Genomic DNA, 21746 nt, shown 5'->3' on the forward strand with positions numbered 1-21746 from the left:
AGTTTCAGTCCGGTTTTTATCTTCAGAGGGAGGTTTCAGTGAAAGATGTCCCGTGGCGTATCATGCGGACGTGAAAGGTGGCTTTTGGCGTTGGGTTCTTACGCCATACGCACTGTCAACGCTGCGGTATTAGACGACTTTGGAATGACAAGGGAGCACAATTCACTTAAAAAAACAGCGAATACTTATTGTGAATCTGTATCAGACTTTTATTTTACAATACAGGTGCAACCCTATTACTAAAGCAATGACAAAACTTGATTTGTAAATCATTTGTCTGGAAAAGGGTAACTTGACCTGCTTCCTCAATAGCTTCCACTTAAGTTTGGTGTTGTGATGCCAGCAGTAATACACGGGAGTGGAAAAGTGTGGGAAAATGCACATTTAAGTGAGTAGCAGACTGACTGAATGTGGAAAAAAAATCAGACATATTGTTAAAATTGCACCTATTTTTCCCAAGACATCTCAGGCTGTTTATCATCAGTTTTTTCTTTCTGTATGGTGTTAGTGGTGCGGTCCACCTGAGATCAAATTGGGCTGTATGTGGCTAATTTGTATGTTATTCATGATGGTGCAATAGGCAGCCTCTCCAATAGCTCTGTCTTTGGGCTGTTATTTTTTCCTCTTTTACGACTGTTTTTCAGCTTTTATTTTTTTCTACTGCATGCAAGATGTTGCTCTTATTCTAGATATTCTCTCTTCTTACCTGCATGACACTGGTGGAAACCTTGTTTGTTCAAGGGAACAGCTGCTCTCAATCCTAACCTCAGGATTATCTTTCTATTTTGAAATGAGTTTGCATCTCAGATTTTTTACCAGGATAAATTATAATTTTTTTATACTTCATTATTTCTGAATCAAGTCTCAAATCTTCAGATCTGTTTATGTGAAGAAAAAGAGACAGCGATAGAAAGGTAGAGCCTGAGATTGAACCATCAACCCTCCAATTAATGTATAAAACGTTGCTGTCACCGTTTGTTCATTTATCACAGGGTTGATGGTGAAGCCTCCAGTGTACACGTATTGAGAATGCACTTTTTCGTGAAGTGTAGTCATTCACTGTTTTATGTTCTTGTCAATATCCTCTGACGAATATCCTCTTATTTGGGTTTAAGAGTCAATTGATGCATGTCAATGAAATGTACTTAACAGTGATACTAATACCCTCCATGTGCATGTGCACGTCAGTCTGTTTTCAGGAGCTTATCATGACTCCCTGAGAGTTTTTCTTTCCACAACGAAATATGTTCATTGATGAGTGTCTGTGTGACTCTGCGATGCCTCCGCCTTTCTCCACACGGCAGCAACTTAATCCCTAACGAACGGAGATTGTCCCCAGGCTCTCCATTCAGACCGCTCACCCCAGTCCCCTCTCCAACACCTGACCTTTGACCTTGAAGGGGAAATGATAATGAAAGGATAAGGAGGAGGAGGAAGAGGAGGGGTTTACAGAGTAGAAAAACACAGAAACTCTCTGTGGTTTATTTTCTGTGTTTTAAGGTTTCATCCAACCAAAAGAAAAGCACCTGGTAGTGTCATGTCCAGAATTGAAAAGAATATGACTATTATGACTGTGTGACGCATATCATAAGGTTATAGCTAGAAAAAAATGTTTGCATTGTGCGTTTCTGCAGACCAAGACTACTTCACATTAGTTCAGTTATGTACGTTGGTTATGGTGAGGAAATGAACATATTTTGGCCATATTTGGTGGCACGAAAGGTGCTGGAAAAGCAGGGAAGGGTTAGTAAAAAACAATGTTTGGAGCCACAAACACTGCTGGGTCACTGCAGTGTTTAGATGAAAATTGCCAAGCTTTGGTGGCTCAAGTACTAATATGAAACACTGCAAACTGACTGTAAAAAAAACAGAGGTATTTAACACCGCAGTGCTTTGGAGAAAAACATGGAGGTTCGGTGGGTCAAACGCTGCGGGGAAACGGCCGAATGTGTTGATGAATAACAGCCTGGTTTGGTGCCACAAATGTGATTGGGAAACACTGTGAAGGGTCGCCAAAAAACAACCGAATTTGTAATTTGTAGGTCTTGAACAGTGGTCTACATCTTGACATGTCACACCATCCACCATCTCCTCCACCTCCTGATGAAAAACAGCTCATAAACTGGCCATATTTTAGAGAATCTGTCACAGGATCCTTTCTGTACTTTAACATAATGATCAGGTTAAAAGTGAGCCAGCTTTATGGTATTGGTAAACCTAAGTTAAGCCCAAAGATAGTGGCTAAACCTCTAATATCCTTTCAGTGCACAGGCCCCAGAGGCAGAGGAACAACATCAACAGCAACAATAATGTGCAGAACGACGACAGGAAAAGAAGAGGAGGAAGAATAAGAAGAACAAATAGAAGTAAGAGGAGGAGGACAACATCAGAAGAACAAAAGAAGGAGGACATGTTGGAACAAAACAAGCACAATAGGAGAATATGATAAAGATAAATATATATTTTAAATAACTTTATTTATTTAGCACCTTTAAGAACAATCAATAATGTTGAATAAAGGCTAGACGACATTTAAGATAGAATTAAACAAGAGATTGAAGGCAGAAATGTTAGAAAAATAAAAAAATACAATATAATAAAGGCACTAAACAGAAATAATAATAATAATAATAATCATAATTAATAATAAGCAGGGTCGAGACAAAATAAAAAGATAAGTCAACCTCTTGAGACCTGAGCAAATTGGTTTGATTTCTTGCAAAAATACTGGGAAAAGGCAATGAGCAGCTTAAGAAGACATGAACCCAAAAATGGTAAGAAATTAGTAAAAAGAAACAAAAGTTAAAGTAACTAAAAATAAGCACAAAAGAAGGTAACTTCAAATATATATAATAAGAATAATTCTGAATATAGTTTTTCCTTATTTAAAATCCATCTTGTTAAAAAACAAATAATTTTCAGGAAATTTTGTTTTGCAATTTGTGTGATTTTTTTGTTGCCTTTTCCCCCATGTTTTTAAAAGAAATCAAACCAGCAGCTTGTCAAAGGCATCCAAACACAACACAAATAAACTGACGTTAATCCAGATTTCATAGGCTTAAAAGAAAAAAAAAGATACATTAAAAGACAAATTAAAGGGAAAGAGAAGATGAACGGGACTAACACAAAAAGATAAAGATAATGATAATAATAATAATAATAATCCCACCTTTCATACAAGAAATGCAGCCCAGCATGCTTTGAAATTGCATGCACACAAGTGCTTCCCATGAAAAGACAGAAAACACAAAGACACATAAAATAAGATCAGAATAGAAAACATGAAATGCATCTTCACATGGATAAAACCTTCTTGATAATTCCAGTAAAAGTAAGATAAAAATAAGGATAAAAATATAATGCACAGCATACACAACACAAGATGGAAAATAAAACCCATTGAGATAATATTAATAAAAATAAGCCTAAAAAATAGAGTGTATAAAATCTGTAACATTAAGGGAGATACAACATTTTAGATAGATGCAAACAAGTTGCAAAAAAAGAGAAGAAAAGAAAAAGGAGATAAAGAACATCTAGAGAAAGTTACAAAACACTGCAGTAAAAGTAGACCAGCAAAAAGTTTTCCAGCAGGCTGCTGAGTAAAATAAAGTTGCATACATGAATAATGGAGTGGAGTTCAGTGCTGAGCAGAGATGCCCGGAGCAGAGCTGGACTGTGATTGACTGACTCATTCTGCTTCACCTCCAGTGCCCTACTTCCCCTCAGGCTGCTGGGCCTGTGGGCAGTTGAGGCGGGGAGGGATTAGAGGGGACGCTGGTGTGCGGGGCCGGGCCAGGCTGCAACAACGCCAGCAGCGCTGTGAGCCGGTGTCGCCAGAGCGATCTGCCAGGTACGCCACGGCGGATTAAAGCCACTAGTGCTGGCACTGTGAGAGGGGCGACGTGAGGGGACGTGTCCCATGTAGGCTTCACCTCGCAGGAGCTCCGAAGAACCATGGGAAAAATGTTAGGTGGTTGTTATTCTGAGCGTCAAGACAGCAACTTTAAAAACACATGAAGAAATACACTAAAATGTTCTCCACTGCAAATAGATAAATAAAATAAAAGACAGCTAAGACAGGGTTTCAGGTTGTGTATCAGTTAAACTATGAGAGCTTTAATTAATGATCATGTTTGTGATTTTTTTAAGTTGTAGTTGTGGCCTTTTTTAACCTGTTTCTGTTGCACTGCAGCACCATCTGCTGACATTTGGTACTGAGCTGACAAGCTGTCTTCTGCTTTCTGGGTCCACTTAGTTTTAATGAGGATCGAAAGTCATCCAGCTCATAATGGGTCTCCAGATGTCTAAGCAATAACACAAGAGTTTAAGTTTACTCAGGTTCTAGGAGTATTTGGAATTTCAACCATAAAAAATGTATGCTGCGCCTCTTTAAAATGTTGTATTGTCCTTAATTTTATGTATTTATACACTCTATTTTTTTTTTGTTGCTTTTTTTTAAAAAGAAAAATAAGATTATCTGAATGGGTCTTATTTTCAAACTTATGTTATGCATTCTGTGCATCCTATTCTCTCCTTATTTTTTATCTTACCTTTACTAGTATTATCAGGTGAGTTTTATTCATGTGAAGATGCGTTCTGTGTATTCTTTTCTGATCTTATTTTATTTTTACATGCAGGTTTTTTTTTAACGTCTTCATGTCTTCTATGTCTTTTCATGTGAAGCACTTGGTGCATGTTATTTCTTTGTTGTAAAGCATTTCTTGTGTGAGAGTTGCTACACAAATAAAATGTATTAGTTATTTTTATTATATTAATACAGCTGAAATTTTTATTCTAACAAGCATGTTTCAAGTTTACAGTGGAGTCCTGTTTATTAATTTCTTCACTTATCAGATAATCTGCATGATTACCTGACTGGCAGGACCTTGAGGTAATTGCAATTAAATTTTACATTTTATGTTTAGGATGCTGCTGCATTATGACCTACACTCATGTCAATAATAAAGCATCCTTTTCGGGGAAATCTGCTAAACTGCCTTTTCTATCCCCAGGACATTATATGCATAAACATTAATGGAAATTATCTGTTTAACACATTACATTATTAAGCAAATATCCTAATTGTAATTTGAAGAGACATAATGAAACATTTTTTAAAAACTATACCCAAAAATCTAACAAAAATCGGATGTTAGTCTGTCCCCACTCTTACACGACACATCACCATGTTATTTTATGGTTAGAATCCTTCAGAAATCATTTTTTTTCTTGTATTATTGTGTGACTCTAAAAAAGATTTCTCTCATTGAAAATTCACAACATGATGGTTAAGATAAACACTTTTTACTCAATGACCCCCCCCCCCCCTTAAACATGTGGGACATTACATGTCACATAATACAGGAACAGGAAGTAGCATCATTTGAGTCTCCTGAAGGCCATGGGGACACCAAAAGTAAGTTCTTTCTTTTTATTTTCTGTATTTTTGATCATATTGTAAGTTGGTGGTTGCTTTGTGTGTATTTGTGGACATTTCTGTCTCTTTGTAGTCATGTTATGTCTCTTTGTGGAAATGTTGTGTCTTTGTAATCATTTTGAATCTCTCTGAGTTGCCTTGTTGCTGTTTTGCCCCTTTTTGTGGTTAAAAGCCCTTTTGTGTCTCTTTGTAGCTGTTTTGGATCAGTTTGCAGATGTTTGGTGACTAGTTTAGGTCTTTTTTTACTTCTTTTGGTATTCATTTCATGTTTCTTTGTGGTCGTTTTGAGTTTTGGTTGTTCATGGTCGGTACATGTTGATTTTAGAGACATTTGTAGGTGAAAGCTCGGATGGCCCCCGACACTTTGGGCCCCTGGGCCTGTAAGTGGTGATAAATACGTCCCCTCATTGGTAAGCACTTCAGCTCAGTGGTGTTATGTGAGCTTACAGTAGATGCACACTTCCTTCTGTGCAGTGATATAGTTTACAGCTGTAGTTCAGCAGAAGGAAAATAGTTCCTACATGAAACTGCTCACAACAAGGTGTGTGGATTATCTTGAGTAACTGCCTCATGATTTCTGGACAGACATTGCTGTTGAGTTTTTGAGCACCACAAGCCAAGTGCCATTTACTTCCATTATATTGGAGAGAAGGCTGATATCTCACACCAAAACAATATAGACTGATAAATAACACAACAGGTAAGATGAAAAACATGTCTTTTAGATTTTCTTTCAGATCCGCCAAATGATTCAGGTTGGTGTCTCGTGCAGTCAGCCTAATAGCTTATAGTTTCTTGATTATTGGGCCTAAATTTTCTCTTTTTTCTCTTCTCTTATTTTTTGCGCATATCCAAGATTTGTTCTTATTCTCTTAGTACCCATTGATTTTTTTGATTCAGGAATGTTTCTTTTATTTTTGCTTTTCTCTTAGGTAATAGAACATTTTATGAGCGGGTGAGAGCACTTGTACCAAGATAAGAGAAAAACATCTTGCTTTCACAGTCCACAAATTGTTGTCCAAAAAAATGCATGATTATTTAATCAAATTTAGATGAGGTTTTAGAGTATTTATAATGACTGCATTATTAACTGTTAGGGCTGAAAGAATGCTACTGTACTTGGTGCCCTGATCCCAGTGACTGTAATTTCAGTTACTGTGCTGAATGTGAGCAAATTTGGGTGTTTAAGAGCGTTTGCTGCATCTGGAGTTGACTTCTCTTATATTTGTTCTTACCAGAAAATTTAGAGAAAATATAAGAGAAATTTAACAAACTGGACCCCTTTTCAAGTGTTGAACTCCCCCATATACACAAATATATAGATATATTTTATTTTTTATTCAAATCATAAATGATACTGGCTGAACTGACCCCCAAATCTTTCCATAATACCCCCTGGTGCTGTACCTGCAAAAGTACCTCCTCATGTACAAGTACCCCTGGTTAGGAATTAAAACTGTAAGTCGTAATTAGAACAGTAAACGTCTCCGAATACCTGCAGACTTCTATCTGTATAACGTAATGTGGCACATATGTCCCTATAAAGGGTCTATTTTTCTCTCTTTTTTCACAATTAACAATCTTTGGGTCAGTAAAAAATGCAATTTACTTTAGAAGTATTTATATTTAAGTAGAAGAAAAACTAAGGGTATGAAATGACCGTTGCACTGAAAAAGTAAAACTTTATGGGAGATCTCAACTTGCAGGCTGATGCGTTTTCCAGACTTCCTCATGTGTAACCTCTGCTCTGTGGAAGAAATACAGTACACCACTCTCTGTGTTGATTGGTTGATGATGACATCACCTCTGCAGGGCTGCAAGGAGGCTTCGCCATGACAACCAGTGTGCACTATTATTGGATTCCCCTCTTTGGGCTGTGTGGAGACCTCACAAGGAGGCTCACACCTATTTCAGAGCTCAGACTGTGCAGAGAGGCAGGTTTCACAGGCCGAGCCAAAACAAGAGGCGCTTTACAGTGAAAAAGCTCTGATTGACTATGGGGCTGAAAAGTCATGAAATGGATGGATTCTTTAAATTTATTCATTTATATGGTAGGTTTAAATCTTTAGACAGCTCTTCAATGATTATATGACGATCCTAATAAAATCCATGGATGTGGAAACCCTGTATTAAAATGAAATCTTTATCCCCAAAGTTCAACACAAGAGGGCAGCATTGTACTGTATTAAAAAGGCTTCACAGATTCAAATATTTGAGGGTTTCTCATGTTCGTGCTCGTGTTTTAACCCTTTGAAAGCTGCGCAAATTGGCTTTATTTCTTTTCTAAACATGGGATCAATGTAGAAAGCAACTTCAAAGTAAAGGGAACAAATTTGCTCATGGCTCTGAAGGTTTAAATACATAGCCCTTATGGGCTGTTTAAATGGCAATGGTTCTTACATGAAACTTTTGTTGTGGTTTGGCCTTTTGTCCACAATAGATGACATCGCGCAAAGTCCGGTGCTTTTTGGACCTAAACACCTATGCAGACTTTCTCACGCTGAGTTGATGCTGATGCGTTTACACTGGAGTTGGTTGAAAGCCCAGTGTGTCTCATCACTGGCTCACTTAAAAAGCAACTTTTTTTGACACCCTCGAAGTGAGACCAGACTGGAAGAGGTGTAAAGTAACATTGTTTCAACTTTTCTCTATTTTTCATCTTGTGTTACAGTAGCAGCATCGAGGTAATAGCGTGCACACAATAACAATAATGGTAAATATTTACATCAATATAACATAGAATTACAGCATACAGTTACAGTAAGAAAGATACAAACATCAATGTTACCTAAAGTTACAACATTCAACTTAAGGACATCAAATAGTTAAATGCTCACATCTCTGATTTTGCTTCTGCCAGCCTTCAACACTTTGTTAAAAATCTTATTATCTTGTGCTAACTTTATTTCATGTTTAAATATTTGTCAGTTTGTACGTTTTAATTAAATTTAACTTAACTTAAATTAAGTTAAACTTAAATTAGCAAATTATCCAATTTATAATCATAGTCATTTGAACTAATGGTGAATGGATACACAACCAAAATGTTGTACCAAAGTGATCAGTTTTGGCTGAAGTCATTTTGTAATCTTCAAAAGACTTTTATATTTGCCTTCTTCATCTTCTTCTATCTCTTATTCAGTGGTGGACTGAATCCATTAACTACAATTAAGTTTAATTAGGTATTTTACCTCAGATTTTCCCTTTTATGAGACTTAACACATTTGTTATATACTACATTTCAGAGTGAGATATTTGACTTTTTAACTGCACTATTGCTTTAGATACTACTATGATGCATTGTTTTAGAAAAGTGGTACCCAACTGGTGGGTCGTGGTCCAAAAGTGGGTTGCAGGTCCATTCTAAGTGGACCACAAGTGACTTGTGAATAAGCCAAAGTTAATTTTTTAGGGGGAAATTGTAGGAAAATGGCATTAATAAAGGGGTCTGGGGAATTGTTCCTTCTGAAGAGGAGGGACACACTGTGACATGTGATAAATGGTTGAAATAGCACGTCAGCTAACACTAATGAAAAATGGGAAAATGAGAATGGTTGAAATGGCCATTGTTAAGTAAAAGTAATGGATATCAGTTGCAGTAGTTAGATAAAAGTAATGAATAAACTGCTAAAAGTAACTAACAACTGGTTGACATAGCATTAGTTAACTTAGGGAATGAAGAATATGACATTCACAGCGAGTTGGCCATCTTGGAAGGATACGTGTAAGAGCGCCATCCGCTGGCTATTGACTTACAGTGTAAAAAACAACTGCTGAACTCACACAAAACACTAGTCAGTGAATAAGATTTTAAACACCAAATGCAGTATATAAAGGGCATTTTAACATGGAGGTCTATGAGGATCGTCCCTCTTTTTGAAGCTAACCTCAGATGTCCATTAAAGGAACTGCAGTTTTTGGCTTCATATTTCAGCCCCTGGCAGGTACAAGTACCAGCAATCAAGCAACAAACTACAGCCTATCACATCTTTAACAGTTTTAGCAATGTGTGTCAGAATGGACTGTGTAACCTAGGCTGGAGGCAACAATTGAAAGTCCTGTTGTGTGTGTGTGTGTGTGTGTGTGTGTGTGTGTATGTGTGTGTTTTAAAGTCACTGCAGTCAAGGCAACTCAAACACAAAGTACCAACTCTGGACAACCTAGCAACAAGGATTCAACACGCTCACACACACACACACACACACACACACACACACACACACACACACAGAGGGCAGTCTTTGTAACGGAGACAGCAGGTATGTCCACTTTTTGGTCCTCTAATGCTAATTTTTGCTATAAAACATGATGAGATGTGACAGGAGCTGATAAAGTAATCATACCAACACAGGAAATCTAAATCTCCCTTCAGTAATTAACTTTTTTCATGCAGTTCTCTCTGAAATATTTTCAGGGCTCTAATCACTGTTGGTTCCTTGTTATGTTTATACTGCTGTTATATTCACTCAGTCTGAATGTGAAGGAGCTATTAACTAAAAGCTTGATGATATGACTTCCACTGTTACACAGGTTCGACATAACGCTGCTACTGATCACCAGCCCGCCGTGAAAACCAGTGAAGGGGGATTTCACAAGCTGCTACAGACGCCTCCAGTCCACCGCAATCTAATAAAGGCCTGTTCTACTTGACTCAGATGTCCTCCAGGACAATAAGACATCATGAAGGATTTGTCTCTGTCCGTGCTGAGTCGAGGGTGCGGTCGATTCGTCTCGTCCAACAGAAACACAGGGAGACATGATGGACGGCTGGATGTCTGCTTCACACCGCAGGTACTCACACACACACAAAGGCTGTAATAATACTAGTTCTAACATATTAGTATTTGAATACACTTAAGTTGTATATTGCCTGGGTTGCTTGTTGCTAGTTATTGTTGTAGTTGTCCCTGTTATGGAATATATCTGCATTAAACTTTCTCACATTCATGTCAACATTCATTCATTATTATTATTATTATTATTATCATTGATATTAATCATCGGTCGTTCAATAGGACTACTACATCTGGAAGTCCCAGGACTCTCTCCTGCGACTGTCCAACAGCGGACATCTGCTTGTGGAAGAAGTGTCTGCTCTTCCAAAGACTTACAGCACTCGTAGAGGGCCACTTCTGCTGTACTCTCAGGTATCAGTATGTGTTTATGTAACTACATTTTTGGCCAGTATGTAACAATGAAAATTGGCCATGCATATCAAAAAGACGGATACAACTGCTGAACATCTACTGAAAACTGTGGCTATATAGACCTTTTACATACAGAAACTAAGAGTTATGTTTTCTTTTAACCCTCTTGTGTCTCCAGGACTTGGTTACTATGGAAACCAGCGCTAACTCAGAGACCAGGGATAGGAAGCAGCAGGTTGTTCGGGGGTACAGCCAACAAGTGGAACAGCAGCTGAGCAACCTTAAGGAGCTAACAGCAGCGATTATGAGCTACAGCAACACCCAGGTATAGACCGAAATAACACCTGCTAACATCTGGCTTTTTAATGCAATGGGAATGTGTACGATCAGCATTCACACCCGTAAGTAGTACAGTAGACACGGGTTTTTATTGCCTCTGGCTCTGATCGGCATTGATGGGAACACAACACCCAAGTGAACTCAGTATTTTCAGCTCCTTAACTGGCGAGGTTCAATGACATGACATCAATAATTACTCTTTGTCTCCTCCTAAGCAGCTAAAACATTATTCAAAGTTAGTCTGCACCAAGTTTGAAAGAAAGACTGAATAAGAAAGAGATATTTAAAGAGAAGAAACCACTAAAAAGTTTTCAAAGACCTCTGTTTGTACTGCCGTCTACTGTTTACCTGTTCTCCTGCCTGTCCATGATGTCGCACAGACACACCAACAAAACAACCCACACACACAAGCTGAAAGAAAGGCAGACTCTTGTGCTGCAGCGCTGTGTTCACAGACAATGGAAATGCAGTCTATCACCTATATTTAGCAGGTATACCCGTGTTTGAAAAACCTGTGTGCACATGCTAATTTTGTTGGGAAAGGTATATTATGTGTTTATGTATGTATACTGTGTACTTACTCCATGTGTCTTCATGTAGACCCCAAGATTTTGTCTCTACGTATTCAGACAATGAATATTAAATGTTCCTTAAAATATTCCTTCCATCCTTTTCATGCAGTGTTTTAGTGTAACTTTGATCTTCAGTGGAATGATTCTGTTGTTCTGTGTCTCGTGGGTTTGAAAACTGAAACTTGTTTATTAACATTTTAACTTTATAATGCAATAAAATGTCAGAGCTGTGTATCAGTCAGCCTTTGTTGGGCTTCTTCTGCCCTCTTGTGGCCATTATTAGACTCATGCAAGTCTGATGTTTGTCTTCCCTGCAGTTCATTTCCTCCAAACTTGGCCCACTCTTCCTTCCTCCTATTAATCTCCCTCCTGCTCCAGACCTTCGACGTCCCAGTCCTTCACCCCTTCACACAACACATGAGCAGCCTAGTACAGAGCTGCTTGTGCAGTTAAAGCCTGAGTGGCTTCCTGCACAGAGAAATGATGAAGGTAAAAAATGGCAAGACAGACAGATGGGTCAATACAAACTGATGTATTTGGAGATTCAAAGTCCAGACCAGAAACTTTAGGAGAACCCACAGACTTAAAGAATGTTGTGCAAAATGTGCTGTGGTGATTGTGTTAATGAAAACTCTCAAACAGAATAACAATTAATCAAACTTGCAAACTTGCACCCATTTAGAAGTCATGTGGCTTTTGTTTGCAAGATCTGCTTTGCTTCTTACTGAAATAAAACTAACCAACTGTTAGACCAAGTCAACTCTCTCTATCCAGTATGGTTAGATCCTAAAATTAAGCTTCTCTGCAGATAAAGAGGGGAAGCAGAGCAGCAGGAAGAGGGTCAGGTTGGATCTGTTTCTCCAGATGCCCTGCTCATCCAGGAGTCCAAGTCCACAGATGGACCCTCAGCCTTGGGTACACTATGTAGCAACGACTCCTGAAGCACCAGAAGAACCTCAGGTGTTAATGACTGAAGTTACACCTCTAGACATATAATAATACTCTCATCTTTGCAAATGCATGTGAAACATCTGATTTTTTATTTTATTTAAGTTATTGACCAAATTTTATTCCTAGCAACTGCAGACTGCAGTAGACCTGCAACTGCAGACTTCCGCAGACCTGAATCTGGAGTATACTGAAAGTTTACACCATACTGATATTAACCACGACAGTACCCGAGGGGAGCTCCATCATCCAGTGGCAGATGATCGTGACTGTGCCATTCAAGACAGTGGAAGGAACAGTGATGAAGGCCGCTGTGAAACAGCGATAAGTGGGAACAGACAAAGGAGGACAGGTATGTTTATAGTCTGCCACAATATAAAAAAAAGTATGTTTATAGTCATAATATCAAAAATGGATGTCCATAGGTAAAGTTGTCAATGTCTAATGAACGTAAGTCAACAAGATGTCCTGAAACTCTAATTATCTTCATGTACTCACCGTCCTCTTCAGCACATCAATTAAAAACAGCCCAGTCGCCAGAAGAAATGTTACATGTGTGCTTCATACACATCATATTAATGTTTCTAAAGCAATGTAGTCCTTATTATGAGTGGAATTTATCTTTTTCCTTCAGGCAGAGAGGATGGTGAATGACATGACACAAAAGTGAGACGGCTGCCAAGCTACAGAACAGTTGTTTTTTAGCAGACTGTTGCTGCATTTTCAGCCATGATAGTGCCATGAAAGGCAGTTTTTTGTTTTTAAATTGTATTTATTTATTTTGTTTTTTTAACAGCAGCATCACTTAATTTCCAGCTGGGATGAAACCACGAAAATAAGTTGTTTTTTTTTTTACTGAGACACTGCTGCATATTCAGCTCAGGCTTTACCACCACCATGTACACTAAGACAAACCCCAATCTTCTTTTTATCCATAACCCAACAGAAATGTACTGTACATTGCTGACATTTAGCCTGGTGATAGGGTTGATCTGCAGACTGCATCTTCCTGACTGTTCTCTAGTCAAGCTACATGGAGTGTACACCAAACCTTTACCTTGTACATCTCCTCTACAGTATGCTGGTAACCATGATGCTCTGATTGCCCTCCTCACACACAGGCTTCCTTCCTCCTCTGACAGTGGGACAATCAGTCTGTGATGAACTCTACTGGGAGAAGACAGACAGGGTAAGACAATAGTTTCAAAAACAGTTGGTCTACTGGTAAACCGGATTGAACCAGTGGTATCAGTGGCACTAAAATGAACATATATAACAGAAAGTTTTACTATTTACCACAATAGAATATAACTATTTACAGTAGGTCAGTGCTCACCTCAGTCTTTTTTGCCTCCTGTAGTTGTTTTAAGTGTTTAGTATCTCTGAAGTGCCTTTTTAGTCCTTTTTAACCATTTAAAACCTGAGCGAATTGTCTTGATTTATTTCAAAAGCTCTGTTGAATGTTTCAGCCGAGTTGGACAGGTCCCAGCAGAGATGAGCAGTATGCAGAGCGCCTACCTCCCATAGCAGAGAGTCATACTGTCACCGCCACCCAGGTGATCCAGACTCCAACCCGGAAAGATGTCGACCCAAAGGCAGAAAGACTTCGGTTTCAGCCCCAAGAAAATCTGAACAGACTCCATCAGCAGCCTCTATTTCTTCCTCTGCTGTTTCCTGGTATGGAGGGTAACAAAGACACACACACAGGTGCACACACACTGACTCAGCTGAAGGACAGACCTGTCCAGGGTGTACCCTGTCTCTCACCCAGTGTCAAGTGGGATTTACTGCCCATCTGCCCTGATTAGAAATTTGTACTTATCTGCTAAAACAGATGCTGGGTTTTATTCTCATTTCTCCCTCTGTCTTCCAGAAAAGATTAGCGGAAAGCAAAAAGGAGGAGAAGAAAAAACAGAGAGACAAAACTTTAAAAAAGCGCCAGGAGGGCGAGGTGAAGGAGGAAGGCTTTCCTCTGAGAAAGGCTCTGTGATTATGTTGCAGCCAGGAGAAGGTACGGCACACACATACACTTCACAAGCTGGCGTCGAGATGCAAAATTATCACTTCAGTCTGTTAGACGAGTCTACAAGAAATCCAAGAATTCAATTTCTGAACTGATGATGCGTGCAGATCAAATTCTGCCCAGAAAACCTTATAAACATAAAAGATCTCAGCAACAGTGACACCAAAATATTAATTGTTCGTTTTTTTTGTTGTTTCTTTTAAACTCTATGGTGTAAACCTTAAGTCATATCAATACAAGACAATATACACAAGACTACACTGACCATGTTCAGAATACCACTTGGGGCACATAATTGTCCCAGTTTTTAGTGTTTTATGGCAGACATTTTCTTATTTGTGTATTTTCATGTTGTGTGTTTTATTGTGTGACATATGTGTGACTTGGCTTCCCCACTGAGAACTATATATATATATATATATATATATATATATATTAGTTTGAAAGTTTTCTCTACAAAATTCACAATATTCTTTTAGCCTATCACACTATCTTCTTATACTCTGCTTTAGAGCCTCCTCCTCCAGTGGGAGTGTTGGGTTGTGTTGCAGGACGGAAAGGCCCGGGCAAGCAGAGCTCTTTGGCCTTCTTACAGAACCGACTGCTGGACCTCCAGGATCCCTGTGACTCCAGCGAAGCTAACAGAGGAGTGGTCAGGGGCGTCCTGCCTCTGGAGCTCAGAGGTATGGGGAGCTGACCCACAGTGACACAACATGAAACTCTTAGATTTAGCTTTCTATGTTATCCACTGTCTGTTTTAGTCCAAACTGTCCTGAAAAAGCTACATTGTGACTTTCAATAAAATTTAGATAATTCAATACAGTCACTTGCATAGGTGGAAAGATGCTCTTTATGTGTATCCAGGAAATTAGTGAATATCCAAACAATGAAGTATCTTTGGGTGATGTTCCCACTTATTGCACAATGATGATGTTAATTACTTGGTGATGTGAATTTGAAGTGACCTAATTTAACTTTTCTGCCTTTCTGCATAGCTGTGATCACGGTAAGAACCATATGTGCCCATACCTGTGCGTCAGTGATTTTGCCCCTCCACTGTCACTTTAAAATACCTATGTTTCATGCCTCAATGTGACGACTCTCACACCCAATGTGACGTTATAGACTATAAGACCTACACTACCGTCTAGTGGTCAAATATTGTACGCTTTACTTACCTAACTAAACTACATACAAAATAAACAAATGCTAAATGACTCAGCAGCTGACTGCAGCCTTCATTAGCTGCATCTCACGCTATCCATGTTTAGTTTCTGTTCTAATGTGAGTCAAAGAACAATCATGAGAACACAACAGGCCTCATGCAAAAACACCTCCTGCCAACAAGTACAAGTGTTTTAAAGTAATAATCCCAAAGATTTTCATTTAAGTTGAAACGAGTAATTTATGACAAGTTTATGCAGTTAGGAGAGTCTGGTGGTTTCTGTTTTTGGTAAACTTTCAAAATGCTAACTCAAGTTCACCGACCACTTCACCCACTCTTTGACATAAATATAATTTAATCAACCCTTTAACAGGCATTGTGACCACAAGACTGACATTTTTTGTGATCAAACTACTTTACTAAAAGCTCAGAAAAAAAAAATTCTGATGTTTTGACATTGCATTTTAGTATTTTGATTATGCTGTAATTCTATGAAATTCTATTTTTATTATATTAAATTGACAATTTTTTCCTCCACACATTTATACATTTTTTTAAAAAAATAGGTTCATTTTTATTTGTAGCTATTTTTTTTATCTTTAATTTTTAAATATTTATTGTATGAAGTTACTTTTTTTCCGATTTCTACTATATTACATTGACTTTTACACTTTTTACAATGCATTATATTGGGAAAACGCTTTTTCTTTTCTTAATAAATTGACGCATTTCGTTAACATATTCTGACATCTCTAATGTATATTCCTTTGCAAAGGCATTGACTATCAAAGGGTTAATTCAGCAAGTGAGCGATAATGTTGTCATTTACCCATCAAAGGGTCCATGGCTTCATCCTTAGAGTTATTGTGTGTTGTCAGATTTGCAGAACGGCAACTCTGTTGGCAGCCTGATCCTGGGTCCTGATGGGCAGATCATTCAGCTATCGCTGTACGACAGCAGTCAGGATGCATCTCACGGTGATGGTGACACACAGGAGCAAGGTACGCTCTGTGAGCCTTCTTCTTAAAACTTTTATCTTCAAGAAATCTGAAATCTGTAACTCACTCTTTCTGTCTCTCAGCTCTCCAGGTTTTGTCTGCAGAAGGAGAGGAGTTACCCTGGGTCATTGTGCTACAGCCTGAACACACGCATACAGGTCTGCACGCTCGCACACAAACACACACATATACTCTTAAAGTCATTTACAGAGTTTAGGGGTCAGGTGCAGTATGCAGTGCTCTTTCACACTCTCTTTCCTGCTCTCACTGTTGTCTGTCCATGGTCTGTGTGTGTGTGTGTGTGTGTGTACAGAGGGAGATGTGGAGCTGAACATAGATATTCCTGTGGGTGACATCCAGCACCATCAGTCAGTGAAGGTAAAGGTGAATTAGTGTTTTCTGTCTGACTTTTTAGATCGATAAATAGCACTACTGGAACTGCATAATGGGAGAACTTTACCTTTAACATGTATCTTGTATCCAAGCTTTGCTACCATGCTGACTGATCTGCAGCTGTAGTTCTAAGCAGAATAAACAAAAGAATCCAAAATATGATTTTAGTATTTAGACATTCAGCATTTACAAAGCAGTGTCCGTACAATGTGTCACTACTTGTTGAATTTTTAAAGATCTCTTCTCCATTCAGCTCCTAGATCTTCACAGATCTTCATCAGCAGAGATGAATGCATACTCACCGGGCATCCACAGAGACCCAGGTAAAGATCTGCTGCTTCTTTTATCATAATTTCAATTTGAATGAATTTTATCCAAAGTTTTTGTTTGTTATTCCAGCAGTTGTGACCAATGAAAAAACAAAGCATGCACAGACAACTACAGAAACATGGCAAAAGGATGCTAAAAACAACATTAGTTTGCCTCCACTGAGGGAGCAGGTAGGGAAGGAGGAGCCAAGGGGAGGCAACACTGAAGCAGAGGACGAGGATGAAGAGGGGGAGCTGGGCAACACAGGACAGACTAGCTATTTGTCTGGATCACATCAGCCAGGGTTGGTGTTACTCACATTTAACTTGATGTCTTTGAAGGAGTTCTTTATGATATCCGGAGCATTAGTATAGCAGTAAGGAACTTTTTGCTTTCTGAAGTTATAGTGGTGTGAAAGTCTCCCTCCCTCTGTGTGTGGTGTAATCTGAGCTTCTCTGTGGTTTGTTGTGGTAAGCTGGTCTGACAGCACGTGACTGTCAGCACATTTGTGTATCCCACTGAATCACTGCCATTTTGCTCTGCATTTATACAGCTGTTACTGCTGATAGGTATTGCATTAAAAAATTCCCTTCCAGCCCAGAGAGCATTTTCCCCAAAGACCACCACTGTAAAAGACGTGTTAAACTGTTGACAGGACACTTCAAACTGCAAACGAGGTCAAATGTGACTTTCTTTTCTGAACTTTGAGCCATGGCGTTTTCATATTTGTAAAACTCAGAGAAAACGTGGAAGAAAGCGATTTAAAAACCTGTGGCGTCAGCACAATGTGAAGTGTATGAGATAATAAGATGAGATATAATAAGATAAGATGACAATTTATTGTCCATTTTCACGAATATGTCTTGCATCCTCAAGCTATCAACAATCAACAGAATAGCATAAAAAAACAATAAAAACATAAGCGGGGCCAGCGGGGGGAGCACTAATGCACATATCGTCATTGTCGAGTGCAAACCTCTTATCTCCACATTTCATTGTTTTCATTTTTTACCTAAATTAATTCTGTTGGTCCCCCGCTACATCTGTCAGTGGGTTTTTACCATTTCTCAAACAACAAAATGTATTTAAAAAAGGGTTATACTAAACCTCCTGTCCCCTTTGGATTATTTTAAAAACACAGCATTTTTTCTAATTCTTGAAAAATAGTAATTTTGGAGAAAGGATGTTTGCGCCCGATAGCACTGATATTCCGTATACCGCGACAGTAAACCCAGAAGAGAAGGCGTCTAGTTTTTATTAAAGTCTATGAGGTCAACACAGTTAGCTCTGCCAGCTATGTTGTTGTTGTTTGGACTTAAATATGGAGTTTGCACTGTTAGCTGCTAGCTTCTGATTCAGCCACCTCCATGTTGAGAAGCATATGCAGACAACTCATACGCTATGAGTTTTGCATAGAGCTCCTTAAAATGATTTTGTCTCTTTAAATAAACAATACTTTGAGAGTATTTGTTGCAAATCAACAAGATCCCACCGCTGACGGTCTTCTGCCACTAAAAAGAGATATTTTTTAAAATGGAAATATTTGCAGTTTGTCTGTTTTTCCTGGGAAAAACTACAATTAAAAGATGGTGTATCATGTAGCTGGCAGGACATCAGCCTAAATGAAGCAACAACAGAGCACGCTGCTGACCAAAGGCGACAGAATACTAAGAGGAAGGATGCTGAGGAAGCTGTGACCACCACAAGGTGAACCAAGAATACTCTCTACAAACTATAATGAGAAAAAAACCCCAATATAACAGACACTCATATGCCCTTTGATTTCTATAACAGTATGAATAACAGGCTGCACACACTCAAACATGCCCTTCATTTGTTTAGGAAAAGGGAGATTAAAATGGTGAAAAGTGCAGAGTCAGATGGGCAGAAGACATCAGCGACAAGGAGGGAAGAGAGATGGCGGAGGCAAAATGCAGGAAATGATGCTCCATCAATCGGGCACCAGAAACAGAAAGAGAGGAGCAACAGAGAAGCAGCAGAGACTCGGGATCATTCTCCTCTCCCTTCTGTGGTGAGGATTTATTGACTAATTGATTTACTGACATTTGTTTGTTGCTGTTGCTGCTTCCAGTGAGTTTGGGTGAACTAAACTTTTTATAAAGTATGTAAAAGAGGGTTAAATGTGTTAAATATACACTGTAATACCCCTCAAAAAGTGACAATTGTATCTATTTAATGAATGAGTGAATGTATTACTTTATTTCGAAGTAAAATTAAACTTAAAAAAAAGTACAGTGTCCAAAAAGGAGTAGGTAAAAGTAAAACTTGTATATCACCACTCATTTCTCATTTTTTTCTTTCACTGAATTTCCAAATTTATTTACAATTAGTGTACAAACAACCACCCCAGTTTACTTAAATAAATAAATAACTATCCCAGGTTTATTTGCAATCCAAAATACATATAAACACCGATAACACAACCTTTCCTCATCCATGTATCTGCCAAAAATATCTTTTTTACATAGTTTTTAATACTGATTTACGTTCATGCTTTGTTTGTATCTAAATCAGTGCCTGAACTCAGATGCTGTTCCTGTTTACAATTACTCTTCTGTCTTTTAGAAAAAGAAGATGCCAGAAAGAGAAGGAGAGAGTGGAGAAGTAAAGATGTTTGAGGAGAGAAAAGAGCGAGGAGAAGCGATGAAGAAGAAGGAAAATTCTGCTGGGAGGAAGAGGAGGAGGAGAGGAGGGCTGAAACACAAAGAGATAGTTGTTGGTAAGATATTGCAAACATTCAGACAAAAAAACTAAGAACATCACACTTTGAATGTTATCAATTCTTCTGAAACAGGGATGTGCGCAATTATTCGACTACTTGATTACACTTATGCCAGCCAGCACCAGCAATATAAGTCAGTTAAAACTTAAAATTCGTTTTTAATGGGAATTCATTCACCCAATGAAAATGCTGTTGTAATAATCAGGCACATTTCCTAAAGATTTATTTTCCTAAAGAGTATTGTTTTCAATAAATGCTAGTTGTCAACTTTGTTGTCATGTTTTGTAGGAAAAATATGCAAGATATCTAATGCATGATGCAAAGTGCTACACATTTAAGTGTGATATAAAGACACTGAATCTGTTATTATTATAGTGTTTTTGTATCTTTTATCTTACCTTCTGATTTTTGTCATTTGTATACTTTATTGCCATTTTCTTCTTTATGCTGCCATTTATTTATTTTGGTAATATTTTGGTTATTTATTTAGGTGCTAAATAAATAACATTTTATATTATTATTATTATTGTTCTAAAATACAGTTTGGTTGTTATAAAATGTGATTAATGATTTCAGATGTTTTTGTAATTTATATTGTATAAAGAAATGCCCCTGCACAATTGTAATGAATGGGGGGATTGGCTAAAGACATCAAACTGCGTTTGACACCAGGCTGTAAACATGTAAACATGTAAACATGTTATTTCTACTATAAAGTTTGGCATCTTAACATGGGTGGGATGTATTGACTTGCTTTTAGAGCCAGCCTCGAGGGGTCATTAGAGGAACTGCAGTGTTTGGCGCTTGAGCGTATGTCTTTTTTTATTCCTGTCTTTTCTTTTTAACTTTCCTTTCATTTTCTCATAGAAAACCACGACAACGACCCCCTAAAGAAAGAGGAGGTGAAGATCAGCAAGGAAATAGAAAAGGAGTCTCACCTAAAATCTGCCAAAAGTCCCTCTGCAACACAAAGACACAATAACAATACAAAGGCAAATTCAGAAGAGGACGTGGACACAGAGCATCTTTCCTCCAACACTGACAAACACAGCAGCGTCCGATCCGTGAGCTCGCTCAGGTCCGCCGCCACTTCATTCAACCAGAGGAGCTCCAGGAGGTCTGCAGCCTCCTCTTACTGTGAGGGGACAGTGCCGGCCAGCGCCATGGGTCTCACATCATCACATGGCCGCCTGTCATCATGTTCAACTGTCATGGTGACGGAGGAACAGCTGATGCTGAACCCTGTGAAGCCAGAGGTTAGTAGGAAGCACCTCAGCCCAGTCACCAGAGTAAATGTTGGCAGTTTAGGTTTCTGCAAAACACGGGTACGTTACATTTGTAGGTTTTATGTATCGTATCAACTTTGCTGCATTTCCAGCAGCTTTTTAGCCAATGAATAAATGTGGGGAGTTTTTAGCGACCCATCCTTGTTTTTCCACCGGGGATAGTACCGTGAACAGCGGCTGTTTGTTTACAGAGACATTGCTGCGTGTCCTGCTGGGATTGTGCAACTAAAATTGGGTATTTTAAGCCAAAACATTATTTTTTTTCCTAACCAAAACCGAGTTTATTTTATTTATTTATTTATTTTTTGCTTAAACCTAACCACATGTTAACCACTGCAATGTTGAAATGTTAAAAATCATGTAGCTGACATGTTGAAACTTTG

The 21746-nt window shown here is 38.5% G+C and overlaps 1 protein-coding gene across 6 annotated transcripts in view; it reads left to right on the plus strand.

Annotated features, from left to right (window-relative positions):
- kiaa2012 (KIAA2012 ortholog) overlaps positions 1-21746 on the plus strand; it is a 40441-nt gene that overhangs the window by 14263 nt on the left and 4432 nt on the right. For 2 of the 6 annotated variants that reach the window (XM_088083529.1, XM_088083531.1), the window contains exons 2-20: positions 2265-10231; positions 10456-10587; positions 10766-10912; positions 11816-11987; positions 12307-12458; positions 12576-12798; positions 13568-13635; positions 13916-14123; positions 14320-14457; positions 14982-15152; positions 16513-16635; positions 16716-16790; positions 16946-17016; positions 17279-17348; positions 17425-17638; positions 18937-19041; positions 19177-19366; positions 19921-20074; positions 20945-21333. In XM_088083529.1, coding sequence (XP_087939655.1) covers positions 10121-10231; positions 10456-10587; positions 10766-10912; positions 11816-11987; positions 12307-12458; positions 12576-12798; positions 13568-13635; positions 13916-14123; positions 14320-14457; positions 14982-15152; positions 16513-16635; positions 16716-16790; positions 16946-17016; positions 17279-17348; positions 17425-17638; positions 18937-19041; positions 19177-19366; positions 19921-20074; positions 20945-21333 — 2913 coding nt within the window. In that variant the 5' untranslated portion in view covers positions 2265-10120. Of the gene's footprint in view, positions 1-4; positions 10232-10455; positions 10588-10765; positions 10913-11815; positions 11988-12306; positions 12459-12575; positions 12799-13567; positions 13636-13915; positions 14124-14319; positions 14458-14981; positions 15153-16512; positions 16636-16715; positions 16791-16945; positions 17017-17278; positions 17349-17424; positions 17639-18936; positions 19042-19176; positions 19367-19920; positions 20075-20944; positions 21334-21746 lie in introns of those variants that run through there. The other 4 variants (XM_088083530.1, XM_088083533.1, XM_088083534.1 and 1 more) reach the window with 4 other exon arrangements.

The sequence above is a fragment of the Plectropomus leopardus genome, chromosome 10 (assembly GCF_026936395.1).
Source record: "Plectropomus leopardus strain MGB_pleo_1.0 chromosome 10, ASM2693639v1, whole genome shotgun sequence".
NCBI classification, from domain to species: Eukaryota; Metazoa; Chordata; class Actinopteri; order Perciformes; family Serranidae; genus Plectropomus; species Plectropomus leopardus.